Genomic DNA, 10,880 nt, shown 5'->3' with positions numbered 1-10,880 from the left:
TTTGAAAATGTTTTGCATATTTATGTGTTGCTTGAGACAGGTAGCATGTCCTATTTACGGGGAGATGCTGCCCAAATTTCTTTAAAGTATACATTTTCTCCAAATTATATTTTAAAGCTTCCACACTAAGTATGCATTTTAGTCTCGAGTGTTACATTTAGTGGTATCAGAGCAAAGATTTTCGGACCAATGATTTGGCATATGACTTCCTCTGCTGTCGATAATTCGGTATGTATGTACCTGCATTATTTGATATAATATGGTTGTGTAGCCTCAATAAGTATGATATGTTTTATCTGTAAATGGTTTTAAATTAATATGTATTATAGGATCATGCCGCCTAAGCGTAAAGCATCAGAAGGGGAGGATAGTTCATCATCTAAAGTGGTTGATGAATTTAGCAAGTTACTGAAAGAACAGGCCAAGTTACATGGAGAGCAAATCCAGCAGCTCTTACAGATGCAGAATGAAGGCAGAGGGAGAGAAAGAGAGCAAGTGAGGCCCGAGCCCAGTAGTGAAGGCGCATATGAAAGATTTCGTAAGATGAAGCCACCAGAATTTGAGGGAAGCATTGATCTCTTGGTTGCCTTGGAATGGGTCAAAGCTGTGGAGGCTATTTATGATTATCTGCAGTTTGACGATAAAGATCAAGTCAGCTGTGCCATTTTTCTACTAACCAAGACCGCGACGATTTGGTGGGACGCCACCAAGGTATCAGTTAATGTATCAGCACTCAAGTGGCAGGAGTTTAAAGATTTATTCTACGACAAATAATTTCCTCGAGATGTTCGAAGTCAGAAAGTGAAGGAATTTCTAGAACTGAGACAAGGAAATATGCAATGCAAGAATATATTCTCAAGTTCGAAGAGGGGTGTCAGTTTGCCCCATATCTTACCAGTAATGACATTGAAAAGGGTGAGCATTTTCTTAGAGGTGTCAGGGCTTAAATTAAAAGAGACGTTCGAATGTCTAAAGCTGCTTCATATAATAAGATTGTTGAAAAAGCAAGGATGGCCGAGCAAGACGAGAAGGAAATTGAAAGAGAAAGACAGTTGAAGCGCCAAGATTTTTCTACTAAGGGCCAAGGTTCTGGATGGAAAGGTAAGGGCAAGTTTAGAGGCAAAGAGAAAGAGGAGCATCGATCCAAAGCTCCTATGCTACCGCCTGCGTATGATCGACCTGTATGTCCGAAATGTGGCAAAATGCATACAGGTGAGTGTTTGGTTGGAAGTAATAGATGTTTTCGTTGTGGAGGTGTTGGACATGTTATCAAATATTGTCTAGTAAAGGGTGAGTAAGGGAATGACAGGGTTCAAGGCAGAATCTTCGCAATGACCAAAGTAGGCGCAAATCCTGATTCTTCTGTTATATCAGGTACTATTTTAATTTCAGGCAAGGCCGCTATTACATTGATTGACACTGATGCTACGCATTCCTTTATGTCTGAAATTTTCTTGCGCTCCTTGAATGTTGTTCCATCTTGTGAACCACTTCACTATAGTATTTTGTTGCCATCGGGAGACGAATTATGGCCTTCTAGTATTCTTAAAAGTTGTACAGTACAAGTGAATGAAAAAATCTATTTTGCTGATCTTATTATTATTCCCATGGTGGCGTTTGATGTTATTTTGGGAATGGACTGGCTATCGTCATATCGTGCTGTTATAGACTGTGTGGCTAAGATAGTGCGATTTCCTGCAAAAGATGATGATAGCGGGATTTTCTAAAGTTCAGGTATTTCGCTTCTCTCTCCTTATATTTCTTGTTTGAAAGCTCAGGAAATGTTATCAAAGGGGTGTCAGGGGTTTTTAGCTACTGTAATAGATGTGAATACCGAGATGACAATGAAGTTGGGTGAGATTGAGGTAGTTCGAGATTTTCCTGATGTATTTGCAGATGATGTGCCTGGATTGCCACCTGACCATGAAGTTGAGTTTGTGATTGACGTGGTTCCAGGTACTGCTCCGATTTCGAAAGCTCCATACCGAATGGTCCCGACTGAAATGAAGGAGCTGAAGAATCAGTTGCAGGATCTATTAGACAAAGCCTTTATTCGTCCGAGTTCTTCTCCGTGGGGAGCTCCGGTTTTATTTGTCAAAAAGAAAGATGGATCTTTGCGGTTGTGCATTGATTACAGAGAGATCAATAAAGTCACGACCAAGAATAAATATCCATTACCGAGGATTGACGATCTCTTTGATCAGCTGCAGGAAGCGACAATGTTTTCAAAGATCGATCTGCGTTCTGGTTATTTTTAGCTGAAAGTTAGGGAAGCTGACGTCCCTAAAACTGCATTCAGAACCAGGTATGACCATTATGAGTTCTTAGTCATGTCATTCGGATTGACAAACGCTCCGTCTGTCTTCATGGACCTAATGAACGGGGTCTTCAAGACATATCTGGATAGCTTTGTTATCATTTTCATTGACGATATCCTGATTTATTCTAAGACTCAGGAACTTCATGCCGAGCATCTCAGAACTGTATTGCAGTTATTAAGGGAAAAGCAGTTATACGCAAAGTTGAAAAAGTGTGAATTCCGATTAGAGCAAGTATCATTTCTGGGCCATATTGTTTCGAAAGACGGCATTGCATTGGATCCCATGAAGATTGAAGCAATTAAACAATGGCCTATTCATACGACCGTCTCTGAGGTGCGTAGTTTTCTTGGTTTGGCAGGCTATTATCGACGTTTTATTGCCAATTTCTCCAAAATAGCTCTGTCATTAACCAATTTGACAAGGAAAGCGGTGAAGTTTGAGTGGACAAGCGAGTGCCAACACGGATTTCAAGTGTTGAAAGACAAGTTGACATCATCCCCTATCCTAGCACTTCCGTGCGGCACTGAAGATTTTATTGTATACACTGATGCGTCAAAGATGGGACTTGAAGCTGTACTGATGCAGCATGGGAAAGTAATCGCTTATGCTTCTCGTCAGTTGAAAGACTACGAGAAGAATTATCCCACCCACGATCTTGAATTAGCGGCTGTGGTATTCGCACTGAAAATATGGAGACACTATCTGTATGGCAAGAAATGTGAAGTTTTCACATACCACAAGAGCTTAAAATATCTATTCTCACAGAAAGAACTCAATATGCGGCAGAGAAGGTGGTTAGAACTTCTTAAAGATTATGATGTGACCATTAGCTACCACCCAGGTAAAGCAAACGTCGTTGCAGATGCTTTGAGCCGCAAGTCAGTTTCTTCTTTGAGCTCGTTGATTCAGATACCGTTGTTATTGGATCTTCAGAGGAGCGAGATTGCTATAGTAGAGCAAGGGACCATCGCTAGACTTTCAGCTTTGGTTATTCGACCTACGTTGACAGATAGGATACGACGGGAGCAACCTAATGACAATCAACTGATGAAATTGCAATCTAAAGCCGATGAGAAAGGAAATTTAGAGTTTACGTTGAACACTAATGATTTGTTAACGTTTAGAAGTCGGATATGTGTTCCCAGTGGTGATGACATTCGACGAGATGTTTTGACAGAGGCTCATACCGCGCCATACTCGATACATCCAGGTAGCACCAAAATGTATCAGGATCTCCGACGTCTATACTAGTGGCCAGGTATGAAAAGTGATATTGCAAAGTTTATATCCGAATGTCTAACATGTCAGCAAGTAAAGATTGAGCATCAAAGACCTGCTGGAACTTTGCAATCTCTCCCAATACCTCAGTGGAAGTGGGAGCACATCACCATGGACTTTGTAACGGGACTTCCATGAACACCAAAAGGTTACAACTCCATCTGGGTGATTGTTGACAGATTAACCAAGTCGGCTCATTTTTTTCCGATCAAGACGACGTTTACAATGAACCAGTATGCTGAAGTCTATGTAGCTGAGATTGTGAGACTTCATGGTATCCCTGTGTCAATTGTATCTGATCGCGACCCAAGGTTTACTTCTGAATTCTGGAAGAGCTTGCACAGAGCCTTGGGCACTAGATTGGCTTTTATCACAGCATATCATCCTCAGAGTGGCGGCTAGTCAGAGAGAGTGATTCAGATTCTGGAAGATATGCTACGAGCATGCACGATTGATTATCTTGGTAGATGGGATTCTAAATTGCCACTTGTTGAATTTATGTATAACAATAGTTATCAGGAGACAATTGGCATGGCACCATACGAGGCATTGTACGGTAGAAAATGTAGGTCACCATTGAACTGGGATGAAGTCGGTGAAAGAAAGATGTTAGGACCAGAATTGGTCCAACAGACAGCTGATGTGATTGCTTTAATTCGGGACAGAATGAAGACAGCCCAACCCAGACAGAAAAGTTATGCCGATATCCGAAGAAGGCCTTTGGAGTTTGAAGTTGGAGATCAAGTATTTGTCAAAATTGCTCCTCTCAAAGGCATTATGAGATTTGGCAGGAAAGGAAAGCTGAGCCCAAGATTTATCGGTCCATTTGAAATATTGGACAGGATTGGGGAAAGAGCATATCGTCTAGCCTTACCGCCAGACTTGGATAGAGTCCACAACGTATTTCACGTCTCAATGCTCAGGAAGTACATCTCGAACCCTTCTCATGTTCATAGACATGAACCATTGGATCTGATGCCTAACTTGACTTATCAAGAAGTACCAATTCAGATTTTAGATCGCAAGGTTAAAGTACTGAGGAATAAGGAGATAGGCATTATCAAGATTTTTTGGCGTAATCAGTTGGTTGAAGAAGCAACGTGGGAGCCAGAGGAGGAAATAAAACAACGATATCCTGAGTTATTCGCACAGTAATTGCAATTTTGGGGACAAAATTTCTTAAGGAGGGGAGAATTGTAACACCCAGACATTTGTATGCATATGATGTAAGGTAATGATTATGATTAAGTATGTTCATTATTACTTTTATGGTTTGTTATGATGATCGTTTGGGATATGTAGTGTAATGGTGATGGTTTATGGCTTCAAGATATGATATGAATGGTATTGAATGATATAGAATGAAACAAAGAATGGATGGGTAGAATAGAAAGTTGATCCTTAGCCAAATAGGTAATGGAAGTGCTGAAACGGTATGAAACTGTGGCAGTAGTTGTGGTTTTTAGCATAATGTTTTGTATATTGATCCAAATGAGGTGAGGCCACTTTCATTAGAAAGATAAGATATAAAGCTATAACTTTCTTATTTTGAGTTTTGTTCAAATCATTGTGGAAGGTAAGCCAAAAGTGCCCCGAAGTGTGTCGTGTGTTTCGTCGTTCCTCCAGTGACACATGTTGGGAGATTTAGCATAAATTTTTCCTCAAACCTCAAAATGACATGAAACCAATTGGAGATGCAAGCCAAGACATAGAGCTACAACTTTCCAGTTTACCATTTTTCCAAATTATGAAGGGAAAAGGCGTTTCCGAAACGATCTTTGAAGGGGTTGTGCGCAGAGCGCGCGCCCGGGCGGGAAAAGATGTGCGCCCGGGCGGGCCTTGTTCGAGAAAAATGTATTTTGGCCGAGAGTTCCGCGCTCGGGCGGAAAATGATGTCCGCCCGGGTGGCCAGCAATGTTTAAAAACGTGCTTTGGGTAATTTTAGGCATAAAATCGAAGGAGACTCTCATTTTTCTCATTTCCCTTCTCTTCCTTTCTCCTCTCTAACGTGTAAGGTAAGGGTTCTTTATTTTCCTATTTTTCCAATCTTTATTTTAAGCAATTAATCTTCAATCCGAAGTTGGAACTTCATCTTTTTAGTGAAAGGAGCTAAGGTAAGTGGTTTTTCTTCTTGTTCTTGAGTTATTGAAGATGTTGGAGTTAGGGGATGATAGTTGTGATGAATGTATTGGATTGAATGGTAATTTAAGGTTATTATTTGGGTTTATTGTTGTAGGATCATCGTCAAGGTTTAAGGAATCAAGTGCTCCAAGTGTTGTAAGTGGAATCAATTCTTAAATGCATCACATGATCCTATATGTATGTGTTTTGATGATTTTATGACGTTAACTCCTTTAAAATTTCATTCATGATATATATATGTAAATATGTATATATGGTAGTGCAATTATATGCATTTTTGAATGAAAGGAGTTAAACTTTAAATGATGCCTCTAAGGTGTTCGATAAAATGCATGAATGAAGTTTTATATGATTGAATGATTGGATTGATAGTGATAGTAGCGGTGTTGCCCCTGGCAATTCTAAATCCACAATGTAATTGGCCAATTAACGATGAAAACATGTGCTCTCTTATAAGATGCATTTTATGCAGAGGTACATGTCCCTCCTATAAGATTCGTTTTTACGAATAGGGTTAGCAATGAATGAACTATCTTATAAGAACTATCATTTCTTCAGTTGATCACTGAAATGAATATCATCCCTATGTATTGTTGTATTATAATTCTTGACTGATGATATTAATGATGATTCGACGTTTATGAAATGAGAAGGATAATGTATTCAAGAAAATGAAATTGAGGCTATACATTTTATGTTTTACAATAAAATGATACATATGTACCTTGTTATTATTGATTCCATTTGCTGAGTTTTATACTCATTCCAGTTATGTTCATGTGATGCAGGTACAGGTAAGAAAGACTGATCATCCCTGAGTTGTCGAAGCGAGAGAAGGGAATATGCAAAACTTTGGAGATAGTGTTTGGATGCTATTTTGATGTGTTGAACTTTTGGTTATTTTGCGAAACCTTGAAAATGTTGTTTTGGTATTTGAATTAAAAATATGTGTGGATATTATATGAAATGGTATCTGATGTATATGAAAATGTTTTGCATATGTTTATGTGTTGCTTGAGACTGGTAGCATGACCTATTTACGGGGAGATGCTACCCAAATTTCTTTAAAGTATACATTTTCTCCAAATTATATTTTAAAGCTTCCGCACTAAGTATGCATTTTAGTCTCGAGTGTTACATAATATTTTCCCAGTCACAAGTTTTACTACAATCCAGACACTTTATTATAATGCTAATCTAATCGAACATTTCTCCGGCGTCGCTGTCACTGGCACTGTCGTCTCCGGCCACTTCCATCGGTGCTACCTCTTCTTCCTCCATGTTCTCTATCACCAAATGTAGGTAGTTATTCTGATCTTGAAGTCTTTCTATGGTGCCGTGGAGCTTTGAAATGTATCGATCCTGCTTGGCGCTGAACTCTTCATGGCGCTGACGGACCTGAGCAGCACGTCCCCGCTCTATCTCTACTCTCTCCAGCAAATCCTCGTTGAGTGAAGCTAAACGCGTGATGCGAGCTGAATCAGTCGGTATCTGTAGAAGCTGGCTCTCAGCCAAGGCCAAAGGATGAGTCAATCGCTGTACGTCAATCTAAAGTATCTGTTTGATTTCACTAAGCTCCTGCTTTTTCAATTTTTCTTTAGCCAGTTGCGCTTTCAAAGTCGCAATCTCCCTATTATGGTTATCTATCGTAAGCAGACGCATGCGAAGGGCAGCCTGAGCGCGAGTACGTGGAGCAGGCATTTCCTAGGATAAAATGTAAGTAAAGCATCAGAATCGTATAAAGGATAGAAAGGCACAAATAACAAAGTTGTCGTGAAAAATTTTCGATACTAAGGATTTTCGGAACGATTGAAGGGATAGACTTTCGAGTTTCTCAATGAAAATGTTCGGAAGGGATGGATGCTGGATTTAGATAGGATTGCACTAGGCTTTTGCCAAAATTTGATGCTTTTGCCAGAACGCTTCTTGCTCCTCCTCGTTTACTTGCTCTTCAGTTTTATCTGAAATTTGTAAGGGGTGAGTGTTTTGGGAAACACTCAGCAAGTGGGGTCGATCGATTTTCAATGATACATATAGATCTTTAATCTTTAAACAGTTCTTTAACAATATTTCAAATCTTATTACTTTTAACTCATCATAACAGAAACGAATCGAACAAAAGACAAAGTTTTCCAGATGATTCGAAATAGTTCAGAAGCAAATCAGATAATTTCGGACAGAACAGACACAACACTGTTACTCATCTCATTTCCATGGTCAAATTGTCCCCAATATGTTAGTCCTCTAAGGGGTGAGGCCAGAACTCAAATTTATACCTACCGGTGGGGGCCAAACAGAAATGGTTTTATACCCACCATTGTGGGCCAAAAAGAATCACAATTGTCGTCCCATTTCAAATCCGAATTGTAACAGTGTAAACAAAATTTGAAGACAACGGACAGAACTCATCATATTTTTATCGAACAGAACTTATCAGATTTCTCAAAATTCAAATTTTTAGACAGACACAGCGGAATCAAAGGGATTCGAAGCATAGAAGAAACATATAATCTATCGAATTTTAAACAAACAGAAGCAATTTTCAAAAACTAGGACACACTTACATGTATGTCATATAATGTATAACAAAGTTTAAAAATTAAAAAAGTATACATAACAAAAGCCCACTTACCGATTTCTTGTACAAAGCTTTCTCTTGAAATTTCGGCAGCACTTCGGCGCAACTCTAACAAACACTATCTTCCGTCGGGCAGCACTTCGACACGAAAAAAACAACTCTGGACTGCACGAAAATATTTCCTCCTTCTTCCTTGACTTCGACCGAGACTTGTGGGGGTGAGGGGAACTGAAATTTGAGAGGTATTGTGGTGTGCTTTTTCTCAACCAAGTGAGTGGTATTTATAGGCAAACAAAGACCTTCCACCTAGCCCTCTTTCTTCGACCACTTGGGCTCCAAGAAACGATTTTAATGTGATTATTATGGTGGTCAAAGTAATGCCAAGCACCAAGAGTCATTCTTGCATAATAAAGATGTCCTAACCTTTAGCTCCTCCCGCAGCTCCCTCATGGTTTCACACAAAGGTCATTTCTTGCATACTTAATTTGTCCAAACCTTTAGCTCAACTTATAGCTCCCTTTTTGGTCTTGTTAGGACAAGCTTGTTTGAGCTTCTTCGAGCTGAGGGATCAAGTCCTTGAGCTGGGGTTTTACTCCTCCCGTGACAATACTTCGATGGATGCGGTTACTTGCAGCTTGGCTTCATGTAGAGTTAATCTCCGAGCTTTGAAGCTATTTCCTTGAGTTAAGTTAGATGATTTGCTCCAGTTCGATTTTCCGGGTTCTCACAATTTCTTACCAAATCATGTATTTAAATTACACAAAGCTCTGTATGATTTAACATAGGCGCCTCGAGCTTGGTATAACACACTTTCACAATTTCTTGATAATCATGATTTTACTATCGGCACAGTAGATAAAACTCTGTTCATTTTAGTTAAGAATAAGCACATTCTGTTAGTACAGATTTATGTTGATGACATTATCTTTGGGTCAACTAACCCCAAATTGTGTGTAAAGTTCTCCAAATTGATGCAGGAACAATTTGAAATGAGCATGATAGGAGAATTAACATTCTTCCTAGGACTGCAGATCAAGCAACTTGATATTGGAATCTTTTTAAATCAGGCTAAGTATACTAAGGAACTTCTGAAAAAGTTTGGCATGGAAACATGCTCTGCTACTTCTACTCCTATGAGCTCATCCACTAAACTTGACAAGGATGAAAGTGGAATTTCAGGAGAGGTAACTCTGTATCGTGGTTTTATTTGTTCCCTATTATATGTTACTGCCAGTAGACCTGATATTATGTTTGCTGTCTGTATTTGTGCAAGATTTCAATCTAACCCTAAGCAGTCACTTACATTGCTGCTAAGCGCATACTGAAATATTTGAAGAGCACTCAAAATGTCGGCTTATGGTATCCCAATGATTCATCTTTCAATCTTATTGGATATTCAGATGCTGATTATGCAGGTTGCAAATTAGACATAAAAAGCACAAGTGGTTTTTGTCAATTTCTTATTGATAGACTGATCTCCTGGTTTAGTAAAAAGCAGACTTCCATAGCTACGTCTACTGCAGAAGCGAAGTACCTTGTTGTTGGAAGTTGCTGCTCTCAAATTCTTTGGATACAACAACAACTTAAAGAATACCGAGTTCAAGCTTCTGAATCACCCATCTTCTGTGACAATACCAGTGCTATAGCAATCACGCAAAATCCACTACTTCATTCCAGAACAAAGCACATTTATATCAGACATCATTTCATTAGAGATCATGTGCAGAAGAAGGACATTCGTCTGGAATACGATTCTACTGATCTACAAGAAGCATACATATTTACAAAGCCTCTGCCTGAGCATAAATTTTCTTACTTTTGAAATGTTCTTGGTTTAATTGATTTAACTTGAATATATTGTTGCTATCAGTCTGTTAATTGTTGTCAGTTATTTATTTCTCATATCAGTGAGTTCATAAGTAAAAGGAGACAATTGGTGGCAACTATTGATATTTCTTTAAGAATATAATCGACGTTTTACAACTTCATTCAAACTTCTTTCTACAGCATATTGCCACATTCTAAACCAGTTATTCAAATCATGACTCCTAATATTCCGTAAGTTTTCAGAATTGGTGAAAAGGTCAAGCCACTCCCACTCTCTTGATAGCAGCATGTGGTTCAGCACATCATTCTTGACCAGCTCGGATATGCGATCAACTCGAGCAAGCCTTTTGAACCTTCTTGCCAGTGACCTCTGTCTGGCAGAAGCAGGAAATTCTCCGGTGTTGATTTCTTGGAGATCATGAGCAATAGTCCAAATGGACATAACCTCGTCAAAAATGAAGTCTTCTACACCCCTCTTTAATTCTTGCAGAAGTTGAGGTGCCCAGAAAGGAAGAGGAACATGAGTACTGTTTTCACAATCCATTGAAATATTATTGTCATTATAAGAAGAAGTCATCTTTCTTTATTTATAGACAAGACTTGAGGAAGACGAGGAGTCATCGAGCATTAAATTTTTCAGACTATTTTTTTCTCACTCTTCCTTCTATTTTTTCTTCTTACTTGTTTATTCATTTATTTGCGTTAAGTAAAAGCAGTAGATAAACAGAAATATG

At 39.0% G+C, this 10,880-nt stretch overlaps 1 protein-coding gene across 1 annotated transcript; it reads left to right on the top strand.

Moving 5' to 3' along the window:
• The first annotated feature begins 1,781 nt into the window (after positions 1-1,781).
• Positions 1,782-4,754, top strand: LOC142537633 (uncharacterized). Its single transcript, XM_075643132.1, has 5 exons — positions 1,782-2,084; positions 2,259-2,915; positions 3,255-3,544; positions 3,779-3,910; positions 4,265-4,754. Exons 1-5 carry the CDS (start codon positions 1,782-1,784, stop codon positions 4,752-4,754), a joined length of 1,872 nt encoding a protein of 623 aa, XP_075499247.1.
• Positions 4,755-10,880: the final 6,126 nt, after the last annotated feature.

Source organism: Primulina tabacum, chromosome 2 (assembly GCF_025594145.1).
Source record: "Primulina tabacum isolate GXHZ01 chromosome 2, ASM2559414v2, whole genome shotgun sequence".
Taxonomy (NCBI): Eukaryota; Viridiplantae; Streptophyta; class Magnoliopsida; order Lamiales; family Gesneriaceae; genus Primulina; species Primulina tabacum.
Note: the sequence above shows the minus strand (reverse complement) of the source record. Positions and strands in the feature narration are given on the sequence as shown.

Coding starts and splice junctions, on each gene's coding strand:
- LOC142537633 (XM_075643132.1), top strand. CDS start 1,782: ATGTTATCAAAGGGGTGTCAGGGGTTTTTAGCTACTGTAATAGATGTG. Junction 2,916..3,254: donor TACTGATGCAGCATGGGAAA/GTAATCGCTTAT, acceptor TTGGATCTTCAG/AGGAGCGAGATTGCTATAGT. Junction 3,911..4,264: donor GTATCTGATCGCGACCCAAG/GTTTACTTCTGA, acceptor AATTCGGGACAG/AATGAAGACAGCCCAACCCA.